Genomic DNA, 27,670 nt, shown 5'->3' on the forward strand with positions numbered 1-27,670 from the left:
TTTTATTGGCTAAAGCGGAAACTCACCTTTTTATTTGATGGGGGTTATAGGTAGTTGTATGAGATGTGCAAGTAAAGTAGTTTTGTAGTAGTGTATGACTCTTAAGGTGTGTGTTCTTTTAACCTACGATAGAAAGACCTCGTTGAAGGTAATATTGGCTCTTAATATTTTTGCCTAAGTGTTTGTCATTGTCTTGTTTCTGATCAGTGAAAATTTGGAATTTTTATGACAACGTTAAAGTTCGCAATTAATGGTTGTAAACTTGTAATATTCTAATTTTGAACGTTACATAAGTTATTATTATATTTGTAAATAAAATAAAAATATATAGAAATATTATTTATACAAATTACAAACAACATTAAACACTTGCTTAATCGTAAAATAGTTTATGTATTTGTTATAATTATAAGAGAAAATACTTGAAAAGATCATGTGGTTATGTTTTAAAACTGTTCTTATCATTGTTTTGAAATAATAACCTCTATTCATTATTGTACTGATATTTGTACCCAACCTTCGCCCTAGGATGATTGATACTGCATGAAATATCTGAGGCTTTAGCAGTGTTCATTGACATCAAACTTCGAAGCAAAATAACAGGGTAAAACTGAAATATTATTTTAACAAATTTGTCTTTAGTATTCAGTAGGTCAAGTTCCTTTGGCGTTATTAATTTAAAATATTTTAAAGTTGTAGTTATGTTAACTACAATACCACGGTATTGAATAGTTATTGAAGTTAATGACAGCTATTCTATAATGAAAAAATACGAGTTTTACCCAAATGAAAATTATGTCATAATTTTGGTACTTTGTTTATGAGACAGAATTTTTGTAATAATTATAGGTAAATTGAACACTTGTACAAGTCAATTTTATAGGAACCCATTAAATATTACATCTATATTTAACTTCGTAAAAATTGTCGAAAAGTAAAATTATGATTAACTTTTTAATGCTCCCAGATTTGACTGCTGACGTCCACAATGAGTTCAAAATATTCCAAACTTTATCAAATTGGTTCTGGTACATTTGGCCAGGTGTGGCTGGTAAAATCTCAAACCAGTGAGCGTCGATATGTCATTAAAGAAATACAACTCGGAGGAATGACTTCTTACGAACGACATCAGGCTGTTTCGGAGGTTATAATATTAGCAGAGTGTAGGCATCAACATATAATCAGGTAGGATATTACAATCATAAACACACACACTTTAAATTAATGGTGAGCAACATTAATACTAACCCTCCATTTAATAGTTATAATTTACCATCACTTTAAATATGAACTCTAATGTAGGGTGTTTTTACCCTTATGACATTACATCGAATTATATAAAATAAATAATAATTTAGGGTTAGCACACAAGTTCTCGGATTGAATCTAAAGGTCATCCCGTGTGATCAGTTACTACAACTACTGCGTTATGTATGATAAAGTGCTTATAATATCACCTAGAAATAGAACTAGCTTAAAACAGACGACGCAATGCCCCGAAGCATAATCTTGTCTTATCTTCTGAAGGTAAAACTCGCTCCCATCATATCTTTGCCCTGTAGTCCCTGAATTGCTTTTTCCGCCATTAACATCACCTCCCCGCTTCAACTTTCATTCAGAATAAAAACTTAAGTTGCTCTTCGCAGCCGTAAGCACGCAACTCACCAGGCACTAACATTTTTCATTATAGCCCACAGTCCATTTCAGATATTCGAATAAAACGTGAAGCGGGGAGGTGATGTTAATGGCGGAAAAAGCAATTCAGGGACTACAGGGCAAAGATATGATAGGAGCGAGTTTTACCTTCAGAAGATAAGACAAGATTATGCTTCGGGGCATTGCGTCGTCTGTTTTAAGCTAGTTCTATTTCTAGGTGATATTATAAGCACTTTATCATACATAACGCAGTAGTTGTAGTAACTGATCACACGGGATGACCTTTAGATTCAATCCGAGAACTTGTGTCCTTGTTACATTGGCAATCTGTGTTTACATTTCAATAACCTGCCGGGATTGGGGTGGTGGAACTTGAGTACAGCAACGGTGACATTTTTTAATTCCACACATTTTAGATATTTGAGACTGAGGTTTCATATGGTTTGGAAATTTGTCTAGAATCGTCTTATTTAGGAGAGGCTTCAGAACCTGTTAAGGCTAGGAAATGTTTGTATAATTCTAGTTGTAAGAAAGGAAGAAAAATATGTTAACCACACTAACCTGCAACATTCCGTCCTGACGAGGTCTTTCGTTCAAGATCACGGCTTATCAGACCGATTTCGAATCGACAAATCATAGTATTGGTAACGGCATAGGTAATATTTGCCATAAGTTACATGAACAAAACTGTAATGGTGTAAACAGATAAGTTAAATGAACTAAAATTACCTATTTCGTACAGGTTACTTGCAAATAAATAATTAAGGTGTGTGTTTATAACATGTTATTATTTATTTTTAACACCAATAATTTATTACTTCTTTATTATTATTAACTTGAATTAAGTATAACTAGAACAGTTAGGTGAACCATAAAGCTGTTCTTGTTCTCGGAGCAGATCAAATAATCGCAGCTTCAAAATGACGAGGAGAGTGCATTCCAACTAGTAATGAATTCCTTCATCAATACACTTGGCTTACATGTGAACCTTGAGGACTGGAACGAAGTATTTATAAAGGTCAGCAGCTGTTACAGACAGCCAGTTGGAGAATTTGAGTCACAATGTTATGTGATAAAAGAATGTTACAAAGATCTTTGAAAGGAGATAATTATTGTGTACAATGTTGGTTATGTAAGTTTGCGATGCAGTTTACACTATCTACTCCTTCCAAAATCACCTGTACCTTTGAGTAATTCAATAAAGAAAAGAAAGGCTGCTAGAGATGTTTTGATGTAACAAAACTAACTTGGTCAAAATTTACTCTTGAGGCCATGAAGAACGTGAAATAGTGCGGAATGGAATCATACAGTCTGGATAAAACTCGAGACTCTAATCACTATGTAACACGGGCCCGGCATAGCCAAGTGCGTTAAGGCGTTCGACTCGTAATCCGAGGGTCGCGGGTTCGAATCCCGGTCGCACCAAACATGCTCGCCCTTTCAGCCGTGAGGGCGTTATAATGTGACGGTCAATCCCACTATTCGTTGGTAAGAGTAGCCCAAGAGTTGGCGGTGGGTAGTGATGACTAGCTACTTTCCCTCTAGTCTTGCACTGCTAAATTAGGGACAGCTAGCGCAGATAGCCCTCGAGTAGCTTTGAGCGAAATTCAAAAAACAAAAACACACACTATGTAATACAAATTTTGTTCCTGGAGAGTATGTGTTATTTCTTAATTGCTTATGTTGTAAAAGTACAGAAAATGATTATTCTCTTCAAACTTTGCTTTTGTGAACTGGATAATAAAACTTAGAAATTAACCTATTTTGTATGTAAAAACGGGCAAATTTGCACATTTTCATTTACATAAGGTTTGAATAAAATAACATATGAATTAAGATTTACATGTATTTATACTAAAGTTATACATAAATGAACAAAAATGTTTAGAAGTGACTAGTTTTCGAGATTTGCGACTGTAATGTAAATCACTTTCACGTAGCAACCCCCAAATACAGTCTCGGTATTCGACTTTGTTAGACCAAGATCTCTGATCAAGTCATCGAAGTCTCTTTAGTTGGTAGTATGAGTTTCTCTCACCAGCTGCACCTCTGAAATTGTAAGCTGGATCTTCAACGTCCACCTCCTCTTCTGATTTGCTGCTCTCTTCTGAAGATGACTTTCTCTCTGGCGGAGTGGGTACAGGGAGCTCAGGGCAGTGTAACACTGGGGCGGTGGATGATGGAAGGCCCGGATACATTATAGCAGATGCATTCTTGCCAGTCCGACATTTGGAAGGGTTCATCATGCAGAAGTAGCAATTGCTTGAGTAATAATTGGGTTCACGCCAAATTCTTGGAATAGAGAACTTCATAGCTCTCTTTACCCCTCTGTACCATCCTGCAAAAGAGCAAAATAAAATTATTTCATCCACAACTAATGTGTAAGAGGTTTATGCAAAATATTTTGTGATGTTTTTTCTTTACTGTTGGAAATTTACAAAGATAAATTAAAATATATTTAAAGTTTAAATGGTCTAAAATTTGTATAATATAAAATCTTACTATTTAAGCAAGCAAAATTGTTCGTCTTACCTTCTAGAGTATTTTTGCAGTGCTCGAAAGGAAAATGAGCTGCCCAGCGTTTGTCCTGATCCTCGACAGGCATGCCGAAATATACCTTGTAGGTTTCACACATTTTAGCAGATGCTGTCACAGAATATTTTTTCGCTTTTGTCTTGATAAATTGGCCACATACATAGCAGAATGGGTCTGGAGAATGCTTGCAGCTTCTTGATGCCATCTCTGATAAAATCAGATAGGTCTGTGTGTTCACTTAAGCAGCTAGAATTAAACTGAACCCATGGAAAGTGCTAGAAAATTCTAAAAGGTTCTTGAAAATTCTTGTAAGTTCTACAACATTCTAAAAGGTTCTTGAAAATTCTTGTAAGTTCTACAACATTCTAAAAAGTTTTTAAAATTCTTGTAAGTTCTACAACATTCTAAAAGGTTTTTAAAATTCTTGTAAGTTCGAGAAAATTCTCTATCAGCTACTCAGCACTGAATCTACCTGGAATTTTCTGGAAAATGGGTAAATTTGAAAATTTCATTACCCAGGCGACAAGCAAGGTCTTTTCCATTTATTTTATGCATAAGCAATTTGGAAATAACACTTTCTGCCCAGGAACAAGAAAAAGTAAACATTTTGTTACATAGTGCAATTGGTTAGGAATCTATTCGAGCACATCCGCTGTAATCAGTAAATTTCTTGGAAGGGCTACAGCTAAAAACCTGTTTATCATAGTAATGATTGCAAGGCGTTGTTTGTCATTTTCTGAAAGTGGTGAAGGTGGATAAAAATTCTAACCAAGTGCACATACAACTGGCCATGAGTTTTGAAACAAAAAATGTGTAATTATTAAGTTATCTTTCCATTTAATACCAGATTTACTTGAATCACAATGAATAGAAACATGCTTTAGGTTTGCCTACAAAAATTCATTTTAAATTCCATATTACACGAGGAGTTTTTACATTTTTATGAAAACATTTTCCCCATAGGTACAAAGATGCATATTTGGATGAAGAAAAGGCCCAGTTGAGCATTGTAATGGAATATGCAGATGGAGGTAAGAATTGCTTTATTAAGTAAGATTTCTTACTTAAAATATATTTGTTTTAAGAAATAAAATTGACAAATATAATAACACTGCACAACATTTTCTTTTAAAGTTTTGCTTCCTGAAAAGTTTTTGCTGATTGTGCCAGGTACCTGGTTGGTATGCACAAATATATAGTTTTGGTTTTGCTTCATCACGTATGAACTCTGAGAAATAGACAGTTAACTGTTTACCGGCAATAACGTATTTAATTGCGTTTGTTTCTAATACGCTATTAAGTTCAACTTAATTAAAAGTGTTTTGCTCCTGATTTTCGTTTGTATTCAATGTCCGGTGCATCACGTTGCAGTGTCCAACAGTAGTCAGCAAGCATTGACGGATTCCAGTTGCCCTGATATCGTTTTTCCATTGTAGCAGAACTGAAGATTTCGATGAAACGGTACGTGATGGGCAAATTTGGATGTGATTTTCGTGATCAGCAGCCACAAATTTATAAGGAACACCAATCAATGTTCAAGAAGCAAAAACTTTGTTATGCAGTGTAATTGAATGTTGGTATATTTATATGAAATTTAACTCCTAAATTAAAATTTTCGGCTATTTGAAATCATAATATGTAAAAACAAACTTGAGCTAATCTCAATTGCAAGCAAGTATAATTAAATGCTTTTTAAATAATAGCCTATACCATTTACCTTATAGTTTCACTAACTCTTACTAATAACGTTTAATAATGCTTGAAACATTCTTGCGAATTATAATTTCACACGTGTAAAAAACATTCTGTATTGTTAGCTTAGTGAGTAGCTTTATAACTAATACGCCTTCTAAAATGGCTAAATCTTGCGGGATATTATTATTTGGAATACGGCCTAAAATAATATTTGGAGAAAACGTAACCAACTGATGATTCAATGCAACCTAATTATTAATTATCATTTTTTTGTGATATATTGATTTATAGTGATAAATTTCTTTTTATCATTGTATTAATCCAAATACATTTATTAGAGTACACGTTATGCAAAAGTTAAAATGTTTAGTCCTAATTCCAACAATTGGCTTTTGTGATTTTACAAATTTTATTTCAATTAACTATGAAATGCGAGATTAAGGTATACTATAGAGTGCAGATGATAGTTCTTGCCCCGTTATTTGTGATGGTTTATTTGCAAGAAAAATATTATGAATATTTTTTAAAGAAGGACAAAAATGATTTTATAACATTTTGGGGTAGAATTAGACCGACGATTGTAGTTTCTGAAACTTCTACTGCAGAAAGTCGATTAGTTGAATGGTTGTTCTTTTAACAGATGAAATTAGATAAACGACTAAAATAGTTTTCTCATATGAAATAAGCAAAGCGATTAATTTCTGTGAGTAGAATAGTAAATTACGATTAAATGAAGAAGTGTACTGTAATAGACTTTAATGATTCGCATGATAAAATGTTTGTATAACGAAATTATATATAGGAAATTTCAAGATGAAATTAAAGTTATTAGTTTTACTGAGAAACAAAGAACCCAAATGAAGTACATAAGCTGAAATAATCTGTGAAAATGTGGATTTGTGGAAGGGAAAAACACGTTTCGTAACAAAATTATGGAAATAAAAATAATTGGTTAAACACGAAAATAAGGTGACCACCTAGTATTCCTATGACCTTATAGTTAAAGTTGTTTTGATTTTCGCAATGCAAGTCAAAACTGAATGAATAAACAAATTCATGGGTCATAATAGATTAATGTAATCTCAAATGAAAAGTTTAATAAAAGGGCACATTTTGGCGGGAGTTGGGGGACTGGTAGACCCTAACAGCTTACTCTTGTTTTAGATACAAAGAGCATAAATATTTGAATCAATTGTCGTGTTTTTTGTGTGTTTTTTTAGATTTAGACAGATACACAATGGGCTATCTGTGCTCTGCCCACTACGGGTATTAAAAACCGGTTTTTGGAGGTGCGAGTCTACAGATATGTCCCTGTGTCACTGGGGGGATTTGAATCGACATTGTAGTGTACAGCTCACTGCATTGGCTCGGTGTCAAGGTAACTTTACTGACTGGAAACTGTCAGCATGCTTAATGAGTTAGGGATATAACATTTGTTGTCACAGCACTATAGAACCAGAATCTTGAATGTTCATTCTCTTAGAAGAGCTAGATTCCCAGATCCAGTGCTGATGGGTAAATATAAGAGCAATGCAGCTAACACTATCTAATCATGAATGGTAAGAATAAAATAGGGACAGCCACAAAAAGGACTGAGTATGAGATTTAAAGGAATAAAACCAAAATTAGTGATTAAACTGGTTGCTACATTTACAGCATTGATAAGAATTTTATAGCATATATTCATTCATTAGTTGACTAGGCCGCGTTTTATGTACAACACTGAGCATGACGGTGAGTGAAGCAAAATATGCGGCTTAGCTAACTAATGATTAAATATTTGCTGTCATATTCTTATTAATGCTAATAAGTGTAGTTATCAGTTTGGTCGCCAATTTTTATTTAATTCCTATAAGTTGCAATTCACGCATTTTTTGGCCACATTTTTTCACACGTAAGGTGTTTTGATTAGATATCATGACTTTTTGTTAATATACATTGGCAAATTACAGAAGCCCCCCGCTGGTAAAGCGGTAAGTCACTAACGCTAAAATCAGGAGTTCGATTCCCCTCGGTGGACGTAACAGCTAGCCCGATGTGGCTTTGCTATAAGAAAACACAAACCATACCAAGTAAGAAAGTGGCACTCGATAATAACCAATATTCGCTTTAGGATTACAACTGTATTATTTGGAACAGACCTATACAGAATCAAATATAATTTTTATAGAATATGGCGGTGGTTTTTCTCTGTTCTGCAATTTGTTTTGGCCGCGCGACATACTATGTGCCTTGTTACATGCATACAAGAAAATAACATGATAAACATTATCCATACATTCACGAGAAACTGCAGCCTTTTATGTAATATGCTTGGATGTTTCGTCTTAAAATAAAGGTGTATCGTATTCGTGTTATACGAAAAAATAAAACAAATTATACAACTCAAGTAATATTTAGATAAGTGTAGGAGTTGCAGTTAAAAGTTTCCGAGCTTTTGTTCTGATATTTTTAGGTTTGTGATATCATTGAATATTTTACTGTATCAGATGTAACGAAGAAATCATATTTGTTAATCTTTGTTATTTGCTTTACTGTGTAGTATAAGCTGTTATGTCTCCATCAAGATTTAATAAACTTTCTTTTCTCCAGGGGATTTATACACAGCCATTCAAAAACAAAATGGAATACATTTTTCAGAAAAGGTATAGTATATGAATACTCTTAAATCTGATTGTGATAAAAATAATTTGATACTGAAGGTGACAATTTAAAGTACTAGATTTTTAGGTTAGGAAGGGATAGTTTTTATCGAATTCCCATATTCCTCAGAAATAAATGTATTAAATTATATATTCTCAGACTCACGTTAATGTATATTGATGTTCTTGCTTAGAGTCAGCTTAACTAGGACTATTTTTCATGTTCACGTCGTTTTAGTATACTGGGGTAAAAATATTAAACCATGATAAAAAGGAAGAGTTGTAGTGGAAGACTATCTAGGAATATGTGATTTAAAAAATAGTCGTTTAATCATTCAACTCAATATTATTTTAAAACTTGGTTACTACATGTGATCCGAAAATGATTTTACTTTCATGTGATAACTTTTAGAACACCAAGATTGCAGTAAAATCGCTGGGCTTTTCACCAATTACAGCGGGATTTTTTGCAAGTTTATGTATAATTTCAAGCCTTATTGTTTACCTAGTGATCCAGTACGTTTAATCAATACCGAAATCAACTGTTTAGTTTTGTTTTGGAAGTAGCGAATCTTTATAGTTAGTCATAGCATCTATATTACTACAATGTATATATATAGAGGTAAGTACTTGGATAACGTAGTTTGATTTTTATTTTAAGTATTTTTAACGCCATATTCCGATATTCTTGACGAAAGTTAAATATATGTTGAAATATATCATTAATCGTAAAAATAAAGCACAATAACATCAATTATACAATGAATCTCATGAGGACATATTAATCTATAACTCAGAACGCCAACTTACTGCCACCATTGATGTAAAATCAAAAACAATTTCAAAAAGTAGATATAATAAGTACTGTTTCTGGTTATTCTTTATAGCTAATACACCAAATAATTAAAGCTTGAAAAACAATCTATCACAGTGTAAACTTAAACAAAATCTGTTGGACCTATCGTGTTTTCAGAGATGCCTGGAAAATGTTTATTGTAACAAAATACTAAGTTTTTAATGTTCACCGTTACAAAATCCTTAATTTCTAAATTTATTGCAAGATTATTTATTCAGTTTAGTTAGTGTATTTCGTGCAATAGTATAGATCAAAAAAGAATGTATAACGAATTAAATAAGAATAACGGAAACATATCACCAAAAGTAGACAATTTATCTTGGCACTAAATTTTCTGGATTAAAAAATTATACTTTTTTACGCCAAATTACGAATTCTCTTCTTAATGAACTAATAAGTATCTATCATACTGAAATTTAATTGCTGATTTTAATGAATTAGAAGATAGATTTCTTAACGTTAAGTAATAATAGCTTAAGAGTTATTATCTAATAAAAAGAATAGGACATATATCTTGATTCAAACGAATTTGTATATTTTTGTAGAAAAACTTTATATTACTACAAAACTAATGAAGATTAAAGGTCGGAACAAAATGAAAGCGATAAAAAGAAACTATTTTCAGAGACGTTTCTGCTGAAATCAAAGATAAAACTGCTCATATTGACTTTCATTCTTTCTCTTAACACAACCTTATGATTGTATTGGATTACGATGATAGTTGAAACTTGCATGTGCTTGCTTTAAAACAAGTTTGTCAAGAAGTAAAACACGATATAATATACAATCTAGACAAAGTTTAATGCAAAGATGAATTATTCTGTTTACTGACGCCAAAGAAAACATTATTATGATTAGGTATAATGGAAGGTAGTAGTATTAAAAGATAAACATTTAATTAAATTACTATGAACTAAATCTCAAAAGTCTGAATTGAACCTTTAACAATGACACTGTTATTACATATTAAGACTGGCTATTCATGTTTGATTAATGAACCATTTTCTGTTCGGTATAGAAAAAACCCGAATCATATTCAATTCATATATTCAATTTACATGATTTTACATTAAATTAAAACCTCGCACTTAATTCCTTGAATTCATTTTCTAGTTGTACATTGTAAGTATTTTGTTAGATATTATTTATAGTTATCTTTCCTTATTATTGTACATAAAATACTGTAAATTAATAGACTGATTTTTGCGTGCTTATCTATGAATCTGTTTATATCTAAACTGTCTTACCCCCCATAATGGAAGCTGGACCAAACGATTAAAGAGTAATCACAATTTGAAATGAAGAGCAAAAGAACCAAAAACTAATTTAGATCACTGTCAGCTGATCAGTCATTTTATCTAAATTGAGAATAAAGTTTTCAGCCTGATACTTATAAGGTTGTCTCGGTTACCATTTGGAAGTCAATCACTGAGTTCATAATGTCCATTACAGGTGATATTGAGTATTTCTTTTATTGAGAGCCACTAGACGATTCTAACACGGACAATATGAGCAGACAGGTGTGAATTGATTGTTGCGATATCACACTGTTGTTAAATGTGGATCGGTTTACAAAGGAATATTACAGTTGCTCGGAAATCTGTACAGAACATGCTGTCATCTACAACAGGGATTCTCAACTTTTAATCTACTAAAGTTGTCTGGCAAATCTGTGGTGCTTCTGCTTAATTGCTGGAAGAGAAGGAGTCGCTCTACTAACTTATTTACGAAAAGTGTACTAATGTTCTTGTAAATAATTTTACTTACTGTGCTTTGTTCTGTGACCAACAACAGTGTCTCCTGTAATACATAGTTTACGAACGTATGATGTAGAACGCAAGCAAACGAATCCTTGTCACACCAAACATTCTCGTCTTTTCAGCCATGGAGACGTAATAATATTATTCGTTACTAAATGAGTAGCACAATAGTTGGTGGTGAGTGGTGATGACTAGCTGCTTCCCCTCTAGTCTTTCACTGATAAACTGTGGATGACTGTTGCAAATAGTCATGGTGTAGCTATGCGCGAAATTCATAATAAACCATAACAAACAGACTAGACTACTCCAGGTTTCCCTATACACCAAAAAATCCAGTAATTCTCATTTCATCCACAGCAATCCCCCTCTGGGACAGTGGTAAGTCTTCTAATTTACAATGCTAAAATCAGGGGTTCGATTCCCCTCGGTGGACATAGTAGATAGTTCGATGTGGCTTTTCTATAAGAAAACGTAGAGATATCTATTTCAAGACCAAACTGTGTCAAGAAAACGTCCCTTGGACTACCGACATTGGAACAGTATTATTTTCACTGATAACAAGTGCTACATTGTGCTGGAGCATTTGGCACTGGTGTGAAGACGTTCACCTCTGCTGTAGTAAATCTCTTGATACATTGTGTAGCATGCTAACTGAATGTTAATCACATGAAGCATGTACATGCATGATGCTATTCAATGACGTACTGCGTTTTATCAAATAATTCCAGATATTAAAGATGCTCTGGAAGCGGGTCTTTTAGGGGAGCAATCGAGAACACTTCAGGACATCGTCAATTCTGGTTTTAACATAGCATATTGGTACTAGACAGTTTTACTGTTTTTGGTGGTCATACTCTTTACTGAAGTAAAATGCTTGTCATGGGCTCTAAAGATCTAAAGCAACGTTTGTTAAATCTGTTTATTGCCTAGATTGAATAATTAATAATTTTCATTTTATATTGCATGATTAAAACCAGAAACCTACTTTTTGTGTATAAAAAATGAATTGATTGATTGATGTATTTGAAATATTTCATATTTTATTTTAATTATGTCATGCACTATGCAGCATGCACCAGTTGTAGTACACTTAATCACTTTAGTCTATTATTCAGTAAAAGTAACGCAATTTTGATTTATTTTGGGGTTTACCTTACATTTTCGAGATGTACTTTCGAATGTGGACTCGTTTTAAAAAATTCGCTTCTCGCGAATTGTGTCACAGGCCAATATTGAATTTTTTTTCTTCCATCATAACTAATTTTATAAATAAACGATGGTGTTAATTCTGTCGAAAACTGTTAATAATGTTCTTTATTTATTTTAGTACATAATCGTAACTATTCTTTAACCCTTTCGCTCGTTGTATCGTAGGGCATACTGCATGTTTGTACGTGTGCGTTGTACCATAGAATCTTTGGGATTTCCTAACTGTCTAGGCCCGGCATGGCCAGGTGGTTAAGGCATTCGACTCGTAATCCGAGGGTCGCGAGTTTGGATCCCCGTCACACCAAAGATGCTCGCCCTCTTAGTCATGGGGGCGTTATAATGTGAGAATCAATCCCACTATTCGTTGGTAAAAGAGTAATCCAAGAGTTGGCGGTGGGTGGTGATGGCTAGCTGTCTTCCCTCTTGTCTTACACTGCTAAATTAGGGACGGCTAGCGCAGATAATCCTCGTGTAGTTTTGCGCGAAATTCAAAACAAACCAATCCAATCCTATCTTCCTTTCTCTGTACATGTGTATATTTATCCTGGCTACTCAGATAATGGTTTTATAAAATACAGATTCTGAAGTTGCCTACAGTATCGCTTGAGTTATTGAAATACGTGACAGCTTTGATACATTTCAAAACCAAGAAGACAATTTAGAATAGTTTTCCTATAATAACCCTATTGTTGTTAGCAAATGAAAGAATTGGGTGGAGTTTCAGATTACGTTCGGCTCGCTTATTGCATATAGATGTACTTTAAGTCAATTTTGTTAAGTTTGTAATATTTTATGTTCTGGGAATTTTGTATACTCTTCTGTAAGCAAATAATCGCAAGATATCTTATTTTTGTTTCAGAAAATCCTGAATTGGTTCATTCAGATCTGTCTAGGTCTGAAATATATTCATACTCTGAACATTCTTCATCGAGGTATATGACTTTGTTTCTAGTTTTTTAAGAAAATTTCTTTAAATTTTTTTGTAATTTTAACTTGTTTTCATCAACTGTGTCAAAACCAAAAATGTTAACATCAAAGGTACATAACTTGTAAAACAATGCATTCTAATATTTATGAAAGATATCTAATTATTTATACGACTAGTATAAAGGCCTGTTAAAAATAACGGAAACCATTGTTGAATGATTAACGAAAATTTTAAAATTAAACTAAACAATTTGTCTGTTCCTCCAAAGTGCATCTACATCTCACGTATTTCACTAGTCTTTCACAAGTAATTCTTCAATCATCACATTTTTAGCATAAACTACGTGTGAACTCTGAGATTCAATTAGTTCACTCTTGAATATTTTCATCGTATCATAGAACAGGAAGTATAAAACAGTGCGAACATTTCGATACAGTTTCAACTTCTTCGACTGTATAAAAGATGAATGATATTTCGTGGTAACAAACGTTTATTTTTCTTTGTTTTTTAATATCAAATAGGTATTGTGTGTAAAAATACGAAAATAATATTAAATTATCATTTATTCACCACTCAACTTTTTAAACACTGATTCTATAACGTTAGTAATTGAAGAGCTTATTCCTAGGATGATTTAAGCATTAGACCTAATGCACAATCGTAATGCCAAGGTTTAGTTGAAACATTACTTGGTAAATTTTATTTTGCTTTTGGCTACAATTTCTTATCATAAAACTTTCGAATTAAACTATTTTGTTATATCACCGAAGTTGTAAAAAGATAGAGAATAAAAACAAACCTTTCTAACAAATTAACATGAATATTGAACATTCAACAGAAACACCATAGTTGACTTAAGAACAATAAGGTGATAATTTTGTTGTTAAGCAAGGATTTATATTGTTGAGCATAACCGTAAAAAGAGTTTGAAATCGTTCTCGATAGAGATAAATGGAATAAGTTTTTTATAGTTAGTGATTGACAGGTGGATTTTTAGCTTCGTACGAAGTACGTATTTTGCTCTAACTAGAAGGTAATGGTACTCGTGTATGAAACCAAAAATGAGAAAAGTAATTTTATTTTTTCCCAAGCTTCAAGTGAATGGTGATACTTAGTTTATACGCTATTATAATGTGTTGTCGTTAAAATTTATATCCGAATGCAGGCTTGTTATTTTACTTTTATTGTTTATATCCATTCGTTATTTTATTTTTAGGTTTAGCGGTTCTGTTAATTGCGATATTTCTTGATTCTTTCGAAATTTGAAAAATAAAATCATTAACTTCTTATTGCTATATTAGTTAAATTTTACTTCATGTTCATGTTTTCTATTTCTATGAGTTACCTAAATTGAGTTATGTGGAAAACTTTTGTTCTATTTTCTGTAATAATAATTGCTGTTTTGTTAACTATTTGCTATTCTAACTATAAGCTAGTTCACGGAAAATGTTAAGAAGTTAATTGCAAATATTTTTTGTCGTTCCTTTTAATTTAAACATTAAGAAAGTTTAGTCTGTTGCATCTTCATGTACTAGAATTTAATATAAATCTCTTATTTCTCTATTTGGTCTAGACGTTTTATTATATGCTAATTGCGATTGCATTACATTGACTTCTGGATACTTTTTATGTATAGTACTTGAGCAAAGTTTAGTTGTTTTATAGTTATTACAGAAATACGTATTTATCTTTTCATAACTTACAAAATACTTCATTTTCTTCCAATTTTTGCATTGTACTCTATATCTGAATTTTTATAAATATTGATAGCACTATTTTTTTCTCGATGAAGTAATATGTTAAACTATTGTGCAGTATAAACTTCTAATCTGTCATGATAAACCACAATATTTTATACCTACCCACACCATACAACTTATGAGTGTTAATTGTGGTTAATGCCTTAGAGTAATTGTTCAAATCTGTTAACTGTATAATTTTCCTCTACGTTTCCTGGTATTCAATATTATGAAACTTGTAACCATCTCATGTTTCGTCTACCATTTTATAAGTTATTTTTATTTTATCGGTTAGGTTTATTACTTTTTGTTTAAATGTAAACAAATTATATTTAAACTGTACAGTGCCTTTTCAGTTTCTATCCATTCTTTGGCTTTTTACCTGGGAAAATATAAAAAATTCTCTGGTAATTCTTTGTATATTTATCACATTTTAAAGATAACCAAACTAAATCTTGCAACTTCCTATTTTTTTTAAAAATGCTTTTGTAATGTGTAACGTAAGTAAGGTCTGGTTTCTTTTGATAATTTGTATTTATACTTTCAAAATAAGTCCATTTTCTAATCTAGTGTTTCCCTCGTTTTCAGAAGGAATCATAGATACTATACATTTAATGACATTTCACTTTATAATTTTTAAAATATACTTACTCAAAGAATCAATTCATGAAATTCGAACTTTCATATTTTGAACGTCATTCGCCAACATTATTCTGTTACACTCTGCTATTACTTGTACCTAATTCTACGATACGCTCGTTACGTGTTTGAATATTTTTAACATTTACACCTTTGTTTCAGTTGCTTTTATTTAAAACATTTGTATGTTAAGTTTTAATAATAGTTTTAAAGATTATTCAGTTGTAAAATGGTTAGTCTATTTTTCTTTATGACAAAACAATCGTACAGTTTAGTCTTTTTTTTCATCTTCCTTTTTCTTCAAAACATCATTACCCCTTTTTAATTTTATTTTACGGTAGATGAAGTAGGTATGTTGCTTTTATGAGATTACTCGTATACTTGGTAAGTTAATGTATAATTTGTTAGTGTTGATTATTGTTTACTCCCCTACTCCTAGGTTAGTACTCCAAGACTTTACATATGTCACCTTGAACTAAGCAGTTACTTCGCATTTCACTTTTGTTTGCTCATCATGAAGTATCTGCCTAAATGAGCTATGTGTTTCTATCTCACTTTTTAACTCTCAGGTCGTTTATGTGACTATCTTTATCTGAGTTACATGTTCTATAAAAGAATCTTGTATTTCTTTTGCGCTTTTTCCCACTTATCAGATCATTACTATCTTTACTATCTTTATCTGTGTTGTGTGTGTGTAATTCTTGTCCAAAAGGGTGATTTATGCTCTCTTGACCTACATTTAGATTTGAAAACGCAGAACCTATTTTTAACAAGCACTGGCATAGTTAAGATCGGAGACTTTGGGATAGCTCGGTTTTTGAAAGGAAACCAAGACCTCGCTACAACAGCTATTGGCACTCCTTACTATCTGTCTCCAGAAATCTGTCAACAGAAACCGTATCCTTAAATTTAAATGTGTTTTACGCTATTTTAGTTATTTCCAGTACAGGTAATGCATTTTAAAGCTGGTGACCAAAGAAGTCTTTAATATTATATTACAGTTTTGGTTTTCTGATAGATTTATATCAATAGGAAAAGATAAATAGCTCATCCCAAAACTTCCCATTCTCAAGTAATTATACGACTCTGTGTATAAGTGTTTTCATGTGCATTACAATTCGCAGACGTACCAACAATAATCTCAGAAAAACTTGAAACGCTGACAATTTCGTAATGTCTTTAAATAAATATGCTGGCAGATTTGCACAGTGTGTTTAAATTGTTTATTTGTAATAACTGGAGTAATCATCTCTTGGACGGCAGTTATATAGATTCATGATTAATGAAAGTTAAATATAGAACATGAAAAGTTGTTTCCCTTGCATATGGTTGTAAAAAAACAAACTCAAAACGCCCATAGGAACTTCAAAACACAAAATGTTAAACCACAAATTTGCGTGTATGTCTGTATGGACCCAACAAACCTTCGAGCCAGTCTTGAAGATTAACAACATGGGGGGGACGGGGAGAGTAGTGGTAAAAACGCCTAAAGTTGAGGTTTTTACCCCAAAGCGCAAAACTGGAAGTTTGTGTGTACACTACATGGACCTAATGAAGCTCTATGAGATGCGTGAATTGTTTATGTATATACTATAGCTCTCGTTTAAACGTTGTTTCTGTGCCTCAGCTGTAATTCTGAGTCATCCACGTCCTTGTATGATCGCTACCCAGTGGAACAGCAATATGTCTGCGGACTTAAAGAGCACAAATAACCCATTGCGTGACTTTGTGCTCAGCTACAAACAAGTACAAACAAACCTTGTATTACCAATATTTTTAAAAACATTCATTTTAAAAAGTTTTCCTTTATGGCTTTTCGGTATAGTGTAGGCGTAACATTACTCTCTTGCTCATATGAACAATACCATATTAAATGGTAAAATACATTCACGACACTAAGAAATCGTATATGATAAAAAGTATGCGTCATAAAGCAAGATGAACGTTCCCTTGCGTCTGAGGCAGCTGGTCTATCTTCGTGTTATTAATATTTTTAAAAACAATGATTAATTCTTGCAATTTTACTCACTATTCGTAGATTTTCACCACTACTAAATTTACATCAGAAGTATCAAACGTTTTGAAGGATAATATTTTTCTTAATACTAACTTTCTTAAATGTCGATGTTGAATGCTAACTAATACAGTATAAAAGATCTTCTAATATTTAGCAAAGAGTAGGGTTTTAAAATAGACGATTTTAAAATACGTAATACCCTTCGTAAGCCTGTCTACCTTCCCATCTGTCTGATCATCCTTTCGTTTATTCTGTAATCGTTCTTTACCAACCGGTTCTCATTATCTAGCCGCTACAAAAGACTTGCACTGCACAAACAAAAACCCCGAAGTTGACTAGTTGTTCTACATGTCATGTCATTTCAGGTATTTTGGTTTAGAACCAGGTACGGTCAGAGATCGATCGATCGATCTTTTATTTTGAGTACATTTTTATTATTCCTTTTATATTTTTCGAAACCCCGTCACACCAAATATGCTCGCCCTTTCAACCGTAGGGGTATTATAATGTTTTGATTATTCCCTCTATTCGTTGGTAAAAGAATAGCCCAAGAGTTGGCGGTGGGTCATGATGACAAACTGCTGTCCCTCTAGTCTCACTGCTAAATCAGGGACGGCTAGCTCAGATAGCTCTCGTGTAGCTTTGCGCGAATTAAAAAAACAAACAAACAAGCAAACAAACATTTTTATATTTATTGTGGTGCCTTTTGATGTTCCATGTTGCTATATACAGTCATGTGAAAAAGTTAGGACACCCTATGAAAGCCTGTGTATTTTTGTAACATTTTTGGATATATAGATATTTAATCTCAATTTTAACAATACTGAGAGATTATAGGAATATAACTAAACAATTAAAACTGAAGAAAAGACTTTTCAAGATCTTTTGTAAATGTAATTCTACAAAAATGCATATTCTAACTGAGGAAAAACTTAGGACAACCCCACATTTATTCCCACTTAAAATAGCTCAACTCACACACAGGTGTATCACACCAGGTGCACATGATTAGAAGATCGTTACTCAGCGTTTTGAGTGAGGCTAGCCGATTTAAACCTCAAACATTTAGTTTGGTGTGCTCCTGACTGTTGAAGTGAGAGTGAGCACCATGGTGAGAGCAAAAGAGCTGTCTGAGACCTCCAGAAAGAAAATTGTAGCAGCTTATGAGTCTGGTAAGGGATTTAAAAAAGATCCCAAAGGATTTTGAAATCAGACATTCCACTGTCCGGAAAATAGTCAACACATGGAGGGCTTTCAAAACCACTGCCAACATGCCCAGGTCTGGTCGTCCAAGCAAGTTCACCCCGAGAGCAGACCGCAAGATGCTAAAAGAGGTCTCCAAACACCCTAACATGTCATCACGGGACCTACAGCAGGCTCTGGCTATTGTTAATGTAAAAGTGCATGTCTCTACAATCAGAAAGAGACTGCACAAGTTTAACTTGCATGGGAGGTGTGCAAGGAGGAAACCTTTGCTCTCTAAGAGAAACATCAAGGCCAGACTGAAGTTTGCCAGAGAGAATGTAGACAAAGACCAGGACTTCTGGAATAATGTTCTTTGGACAGATGAGTCCAAAATTAAATTATTTGGACACCAGAACAGAGAACATGTTTGGCGTAAACCAAATACAGCATTCGAGGAAAAGAACCTCATACTAACTGTGAATCATGGAGGTGGAAGTGTCATGGTTTCGGGCTGCTCTGCTGCAGCAGGACCTGGACAGCTCACAATCATAGAGGGTGGCCCGTAAGTCCCTACCCATCCATATGTTATGTTGTATTCAGTTACGCATGTAGTTTAAATTTTTCTTTTTTTCAGAGAAATATGGCCAATGTAAGCCCATGTTGAGGAAAATGTCTCACAGAACATGGCGTCGCATAATATTATACAGCGAGAATGAGGGACAGCACACAGATATACTGGATACATAAGATATATGGATGGGTACGGACTTACGGGCCACCCTGTAGAATCCACCATGCATTCTACTGTCTATCAGAGGGTGCTTGAAGAACATGCGTCGCATAATATTATGCAGCGAGAATGAGGAACAGCACACAGATATACTGGATACACTATGCGGGCCCGGGATGGCCAAGCATGTTAAGGCGTGAGACTCGTAATCTGAGGGTCGCGGGTTCGCATCCCTGTCGCGCCAAACATGCTTGCCCTCCCAGCCTTAGGGGCGTTAAAATGTGACGGTCAATCCCACTATTCGTTGGTAAAAGAGTAGCCCAAGAGTTGGCGGTGGGTGGTGATGACTAGCTGCCTTCCCTCTAGTCTTACACTGCAAAATTAGGGACGGCTAGCACAGATAGCCCTCGAGTAGCTTTGTGAGAAATTTAAAAACAAACAAACAAACAAAACAGAATCCACCATGCATTCTACTGTGTATCAGAGGGTGCTAGAGGAACATGCGTCGCATAATATTAGGCAGCGAGAATGAGGGACAGCACACAGATATACTGGATACATAAGATATATGGATGGGTGGGGACTTACGGGCCACCCTGTAGAATCCACCATGCATTCTACTGTGTATTAGAGGGTGCTTGAGGAACATGCGAGTCCATCTGTAAGGAAATTAAAGCTGAAGCAGAACTGGACCCTGCAACACGACAATGACCCAAAACATACCAGTAAATCCACCAAGGACTGGCTGAAAACTAAGAAATGGAGAGTCCTGGAATGGCCGAGTCAAAGTCTAGATCTTAATCCCATTGAGATGCTGTGGGGTGATTTGAAACGGGCTGTACATGCAAGAAACCCCTCGAACATCTCGCAGCTGAAAGAATTCTGCATTGAGAAGTGGGGTAAACTTTCTTCAGACCGATGTCAGAGACTTGTAGATGGCTACAAAAAGCGTCTCACTGCAGTTATTTCAGCCAAAGAGGGTGACACTAGCTATTAGGGGGTAGGGTGTCCTAACTTTTTCCTCAGTTAGAATATGCATTTTTGTAGAATTACATTTACAGAAGATGTTAAAAGGTCTTTTCTTCAGTTTTAATTGTTTAGTTATATTCCTATAATCTCTCAGTATTATTAAAATTGAGATTCAATATCTATATATCCAAAAATGTTACAAAAATGCACAGGCTTTCATAGGGTGTCCTAACTTTTTCACATGACTGTAGCTTGATTAATGCATAAATGCTTTCAAATTTTTCGTTCCAACGAAAAAGAGATTTACGTGTTGGTACTGTTAACAGTTGCAATCGCCTATAAACATAAGTAAAAAGCAACAAAATCTTTAAACATTGAGTTCACATAAAACCAATTCTTGCGTTTCTTTGGTTTTTGTATTTTTTATTTGTGTGCGTGTGAACAGATGTGAACTATGTTTTCATTACTTAGTTTTGATTCAATATAATGCAAAACAAATAGATAACCAATTCTAAAATACATTATAGATTGACTGCATTCGTTATTCTTCTTCCTATTTTTGTTTCTTTAAGAAATTTATTACAGTTATGACCATAAAAGCGATATGTGGTCTCTTGGCTGTGTTCTCTACGAAATGTCGAGTTTATCTCATCCATTTCACGGTCGAACTTTTCAAGAGTTGCTAATGTCTATTTTGTGTTGCAAATATGAACCAATCTCAAGGTAAGTTTAAAAAGAGGCTGAGGTTTTAGTTCAGTATAGGTATATTTGAGGAAATGAATTACTTAAGTTTGTTTTGTTTAATACGGTGTGAATAAAATTACTCTAGAATTTATTTTAACTACTGAATTGATCTATTGTTAAAACCAAAACTGCGAATATTTTCTGATAATATTTATGTCACACTGTGGAAACATCTTATGTTTGTGATAATTCTCGATGGCATCTGGATCGCAGTGCTAGGACAAATAAATGTTTTTTACAAAGATTCTGTGACAAGTTTTGACCGTTTTACAATTTAAAATAAGTGAATCACTCTAGTTTTAAACTGACAAGATTTATTTAAACATTGATCACATTGTTCAAACAGATCTTGGCTTTAGAAATACTTACCTCTTGGTACTTGTAAGACATTAATTGCACTGCAGTAAAAACATCGTTTTACATTTATGTATTTATCAAAAACAGATACAAAAATCTGTTGCTTTTGTAGGCAGTTGGAAGAGAACATCGTTGTAAAGAAATAAAACGCACTGATGTGAACTAATAAATCACGAACAAGAACCGTGTGATTTTTGTTCCATATTTTCACTGGATTATCACACGTACTTAGCCATTAAGCTAAATGAAATTTCACGATGTTTTCACACGAACAAGAATACTGTAATAAAACAATCGTTCTGTAGGTTGTTGTAATCGAATTTGGCTCACTACTGGCGTAATGGGTAACAAGTCTGAGCATGCCAAAAGTGTTTTTTTTGGAGAACGTTTCTGTAAAGTAATTCTTAAAAGGCTGAGTTAGGGATATAGATGAATTGTTATTTTCAGATTTGAACTTGAATTAGTTTTTTTCTCGAGTACTGTAAAGACATAGCTTTTAACAGTAAAATAAAGTCAGTACCCCAAAATTATAAAAATGTTTGGAGCATTGTAGAATATTTGTGAAATTAGTAGTGCAGTTGTGGAGAAAACTTTACAGCAAAAGTTTGTTTTGGATGTTAATTTTGGTGCTTTATATTTATCACATTTGTTTTAAAATTAGGAAAGAGAATCTGAAAGAAGCAATAAAAATCTTGCATATCATATCTTATGATATTTATATTAGAATAACCACAGATTTTACTCCGTAGTTGTTAAAGCTTGATATTTATGGGCGAAAATGTAACGCGTTCATTTTGTCTTAGTTCAAAAACACTGCCCTAGAAAACCTAGGAGAAAAATTGTCGATGTAATTAATTATATTCGGAAGATAATAAAACAATAGGCTTGCAGTTAGTAGTTATTTATACATGTACTTTAATTATTTCTCATATGGAATTGTGTTGCTAATTGGAGTTTGCACCTTTTCGAGTATTTTCTTTGTTACAGTTTTGGTACAATATGTTTGGACGCTAAGTACTGACTATACTAGTTATAAATGTTTTTAATGCTGGAATCACTTGAGTTGAGTAAAGCTTTAAATATAATAGTTATTTTTTAATCTAGTCAATATAGCCTCCTCCTTCGTGACCTCGTATCTGTGCTGTTAAGAGTGGAACCAAATAGACGACCCTCTGCGTCAGAAATCTTGGCCATACCCGCAATGCAGTGCCATTTGTACGACTATTTTTCTCGTCATTACTGGAATCGAGATAACATTTCAGAGGTAATATTAATATCCTAATGCTTTAAGTTGTTTTTTTTTACATTGCTGGCAGACTATTATGATTTTTGGCGTATTACTCTGTGGGTGCGCATGCCAGTTTGTTAGTAGCTTACATACACAATTAAATTAGTAATTTAATTAGTTACTAAATTAATTAGTAATTTAATTACGTAATTAGTTCTCTTAAAATTATCATTCTAAGTGTATTATTAAGGTTATCGTTGTTACTTAACGGTTTACTTGTAAAGAAAATGTTAAGGAAACTTTTTTTTTTTTGTAAATCAAACAGAAGCGTTGCTAGGCGCTACCACATGGTCTGAGACCTGAATCCTAATTTAATGTCTTAAAGAAAAAAAAAACAGAATAGAAAAACATAATGTGTCATACTGAAACGCGGAAAATTTTTGCGCCCGTGGGCCAAAACTCAATCTTAAATACCTAGCGACACCTCTGAAGTGAAAAATATAATTAAAGTATTATTTACCACGGTTTGAAATCTGTTAAAATAATTTAAATGCTTATGGTAAAAAAAAGTATATATATATATATATATATATATAAGAATAGGATAAATCTGTTAAGTTACCAAAATAATGAGACTTTTGTATTAAAAATGTTTCTTTTTAATAAATTAACAATTCTTGTTATGACGTACCTCACGTTATGTACTTCCGGGTAGTTTGCATGAATAAAATGCCAGATTATGACGTTCAAAGCGCAGATTTTAATTAAAAGAAAATTTTATACTTGATCATAATACTATAAACCTACGTTTACGGATTTGATATGTGAAATGTAATTGATTTCAAGGTGCATTTCTATAATTCCTAAAAGTGAATTTATGTCTCAAAAATTGCAAACATTCTTCAGTTACCTTTTGCATAAAAAAACTAAGGTAATAAAAATCAATTGAGGTTAGTGTCTCAACTGCCATTGTGTCAAAGTACTATACGCTAGGAATGAGTGTAATACATACAAGTGTAATTTAAGATAAGAAAACTGTAAATCAAAGAGACATAGGTTTTTCTACTTAAACATTTATTTTCCTACTTGAACAAGTTTGTTTTTTTAATCTACAGTTTTATATCACATTATAAGAAACTTCGTCATTTCTTAAATTACAGACTACAATGAGGATCCACAGAAGAAAGATTATTCGTTTAAATTAAATTTTGTTAAGCTCATGAACATAAAACGTAATTTTATTTTATTTTAAAATACTTAAATGATAGAGGTGTAAATGTTTAGAAAAAAGATCAACGTAACAGAACCAGTTTTTTAAATTTAATAAATTATACAGGGTATTTAGAGGAATCTGGTACTGTCGAGTTATTACATGTACATTATTAAATCAGTACATAAGTAAATATGCATTTATCATTCAAATATTATGACCTTTAGCTCTTTCCCCCCTCAAAATAATCTTTGCCCGTAAGTTATGAAGATAAGAAAACTCAAGATGCAGCTCTTAGTTAGGCCTATATTCCTATATGGTAGCGACAAAACACAGTAGAAGTTGTAAAGACATGTCGGAGTAAAAATGCCCTTTTAAAAAGTAAGAACTATTTCAATTTTCTTTGATAGGGTCTGAACATGGGTGGTACCCCAGATCCATCATTGGGAGCGGATTGCGATGTAAGAAGACATAGTACAGGTGTGACGAACACACATCAGCCGAAAAGTAAGAATTCGCGGCACACACAGGTCAGGAGGAGCGCTTCTGTTTCAATTTGTAAAGGCATGAATTTATTACTACTTTTGTTTTTTGTAAGCTACTTTCCTATCTGTTTAGAATTAGACCTTGACGTAAAAGATACTAATCTCAACCGTGATATACTTGTTAAGAACGATCTGTTAGTACCGTACAAAAACTGGTTAAATAAATATACAACTATACCATTTACGGTAGGTTTGTTTGTTATCAAGAATAAAGCTGCACAGTGTGCTTTCTGTATTCTGTCCACCACAGAGCTAGGATTCCGAATTTTAGCGTTAAGTGCGCTCCATCTTGCCACTGCTCCATCGGGTAGCATTTACTGTGGTAACGTAAAACATTACAAGTCTAACTATATTTAACGTTAAACGTGGCCATTGCAACTGACTATTAATTAATAGCAATATTTTTTATATAACAGCTGAAGAAGCAAAGTCTGTCAAGTTTCGAAAGAAGAGACAAACGGTAAGTTTTAATATATTGGTAACAGGCCAGTAGACACATTCATAATAAGAGCATTTATATCATAGTCACCTACCGTCAAATATTGAAATTATTACATCAAAAGCAAGTCTTTTATAGATGTAATCTTGTTTAATTTGTAATTACAATAGTGACATAGATTATTTGTAAAAGCCTGAATGAGAAAACAAGTTATTCTGTGTAGGATAACTGACCTTTAAAGGAAATTTTATAAATACAAATCGAATCGAGTTCTGGTTTTGAACAAAGGGCCTATTGGACGGTGACTTATGGGAGAGTAAATATAGGCCTTAAATGCCGTTTTTGCAAATTTCAGGTTTTGAATCTGTAGTTTATAAGTTTTTTAACCGCAAATTTTAGGCTTATTGGTTTCTAATACTTCGTTAGCTTTTGGCGTTTGAACCGTAACTTTTACAATCACAAACAACAAAATTTGTTGGATACATGGATACGTATTGTTGAATGTTTAATAAATGAAATACAAACGTAATCATCACAGATTTATTAGTAACGAACTAGTACTAAGCGTCTCGTTATTCCAGCCGAGATTCAACATTCCAAACCTTGTTAATTATGTGTACTTCTGTAGTTAAATGTCGCAGTGAAATATACACAAAATTCTTGAGTATAATTAAAACCTGTTTATTTGAAGCCTAGTTTAATATTTTCTTTCACAATTGATCTGTATAAGGCTGCGGATCAAAAGATTTCTGGTTCGAAATGTTGTGATATAGAACATGCTTCGTAAATTAAGCCGTAAACACGTTATAAAAGTGACAGTTAATTCCATTATAGTCTGTAAGCTTGGTAAATAAAGGAAAGCCAACTGATCACTGGAATACAAACGAAGTTAAATCCTACTAATAACTGAAACAAACTCACTTTAACATGTTCCTGTTTTCCACGACTAATTATTAATGATAGCATATAATCCAAAGTATTTGATATGATTGTGTCAAATTAAATATTTTAAGATAGTGCTATTCTGAAAGTTATACTTCTTTTACATATTTTTTTCAATTATAATTTGAATGGCGTCCGGAAGGCCTGCGATGAAATTGAGAATCATTCTCAATTATCACCAGTCCAAAGTGATAGTAATACGAAAATTTCTTCAACTTATACTATATCAAGAGAGACAGTAACGGGTAACAACACAGGAATCAATGTTGAATCAAATATTTCAAATGTTTCGGTGAACATGAAATGTGTGATAAGTGAAAGGAACTACGATGGTGCCTCTAATGATATTCTTCCAGACCAGTTACATTCTTCGAAGGTTGCCCTCGACAAGCCTTCCTCCAATTGTGAAAAAAATATATACAATGGCATAAAGCAAGATGACGACGACGTCTTCCTAAAGTTTAAGGGTAGTCAGAAAAACGATGCTATAGGAAGAACTGACTTGGAAACTGTCAAAATGCAAAGGTTACAGTCAGATACTGGATGCCTAAAAGGAAAATTAGATGGAAAATCTGAGGACAAACAGGGTAACCTAGAAAGTTGTCCTCATCAGAGTCATTGCCAAGATTGTACTATAGATCTGTTGTGGAAGTTTCGAATTCGCAGTACTGGCGAAGGCGTTGCGAAGAGGTGTTTGGATGAACTTTATACTGTCTTGCAGAATCTACTTGGTCCAGAACTCCACCAAGCACTTACTCTTTTACGACAAGAGTGGCATCACGAGAAAGATGTTTCTCCATTGTGTCAATTAAAAAACATTGTTCGCCATGAACACTTTGTCTGTATCCCCATGCTGATTCAGCTAATTCAGTTGGAGAAAATACAAGTTAATTTAGTCAGAAATTATGCACCCCTTCAAAAACTTGTATAATGTAAAGTAAAAGGTTAATGAATTTTCAATGTCAACTGTAACATAATAGTTTCAAATGAGAAAACTAGCATAGCGGCATCCATTCATCTGTTTAAATGTACATTCCTATTTTTGTTTTTGTGTTAATAATATAATGTCATATCAATTCTGTGATTATTTGAATGTTTTATAGCGTTGTTTTTATTTTATTTAGTATCTATGGAATTTTAACGTGAGACTTAAGAATATAAAAAACGGTATACTTGGAATTGGTATTTGTAAGCAACATTGATCATATTAAAACTGTATTACTAAGATAAAACATTTTTAGAAATAACTTGGTTGTTTTTCCTTAATAAAGCAAACAAGTAGCAACATTTGATATTTGACACATTTGTGAAAACTTGAATAAAATGAAGGTATCAAAGGACTTTCTTTTCCGACTTTAATAAAACTTAAATTACATACTTAGGCAAAGTTTGTAAGTAATATTTCAATAACGTGCCGCTGTTAAACAATGCATTGTAAAATATAAATCCTGTTGCTTGTGAAACTGATATGTCACCGGTTTTTGTGTTTATTTGTAAGTCAATAAGAATCTTTAATTATGCTGTTAACGTACACGTCTAATAAACATCTGTCATACAACTTAAAACGTTATATTGTTGAAATTGATGATTATGTGCAGTATCATGTCATTCAAATATAAAACGATTCAATAAATATTAAATAATG

General features: G+C 33.1%; 1 protein-coding gene across 3 annotated transcripts; it reads left to right on the plus strand.

Moving 5' to 3' along the window:
• LOC143239281 (uncharacterized) lies at window positions 1-27,670 on the plus strand. 3 transcript variants are annotated; one of them, XM_076480199.1, is made up of 12 exons: window positions 1-148; window positions 529-604; window positions 968-1,185; window positions 5,155-5,222; window positions 8,479-8,531; window positions 13,213-13,285; window positions 16,403-16,556; window positions 21,146-21,283; window positions 22,766-22,925; window positions 24,510-24,606; window positions 25,061-25,104; window positions 26,168-27,670. In XM_076480199.1, exons 3-12 carry the CDS (start codon window positions 989-991, stop codon window positions 26,954-26,956), a joined length of 1,773 nt encoding a protein of 590 aa, XP_076336314.1. In that variant the 5' UTR covers window positions 1-148; window positions 529-604; window positions 968-988; the 3' UTR covers window positions 26,957-27,670. The 3 variants fall into 3 exon arrangements, with proteins under 3 accessions (XP_076336314.1, XP_076336312.1, XP_076336313.1); XM_076480197.1 differs by having other exon boundaries at window positions 2-148; window positions 24,510-24,663; XM_076480198.1 differs by lacking the exon at window positions 1-148 and adding an exon at window positions 183-253 and having other exon boundaries at window positions 24,510-24,663.

The sequence above is a fragment of the Tachypleus tridentatus genome, chromosome 13 (assembly GCF_004210375.1).
Source record: "Tachypleus tridentatus isolate NWPU-2018 chromosome 13, ASM421037v1, whole genome shotgun sequence".
Lineage (NCBI taxonomy): Eukaryota > Metazoa > Arthropoda > Merostomata > Xiphosura > Limulidae > Tachypleus > Tachypleus tridentatus.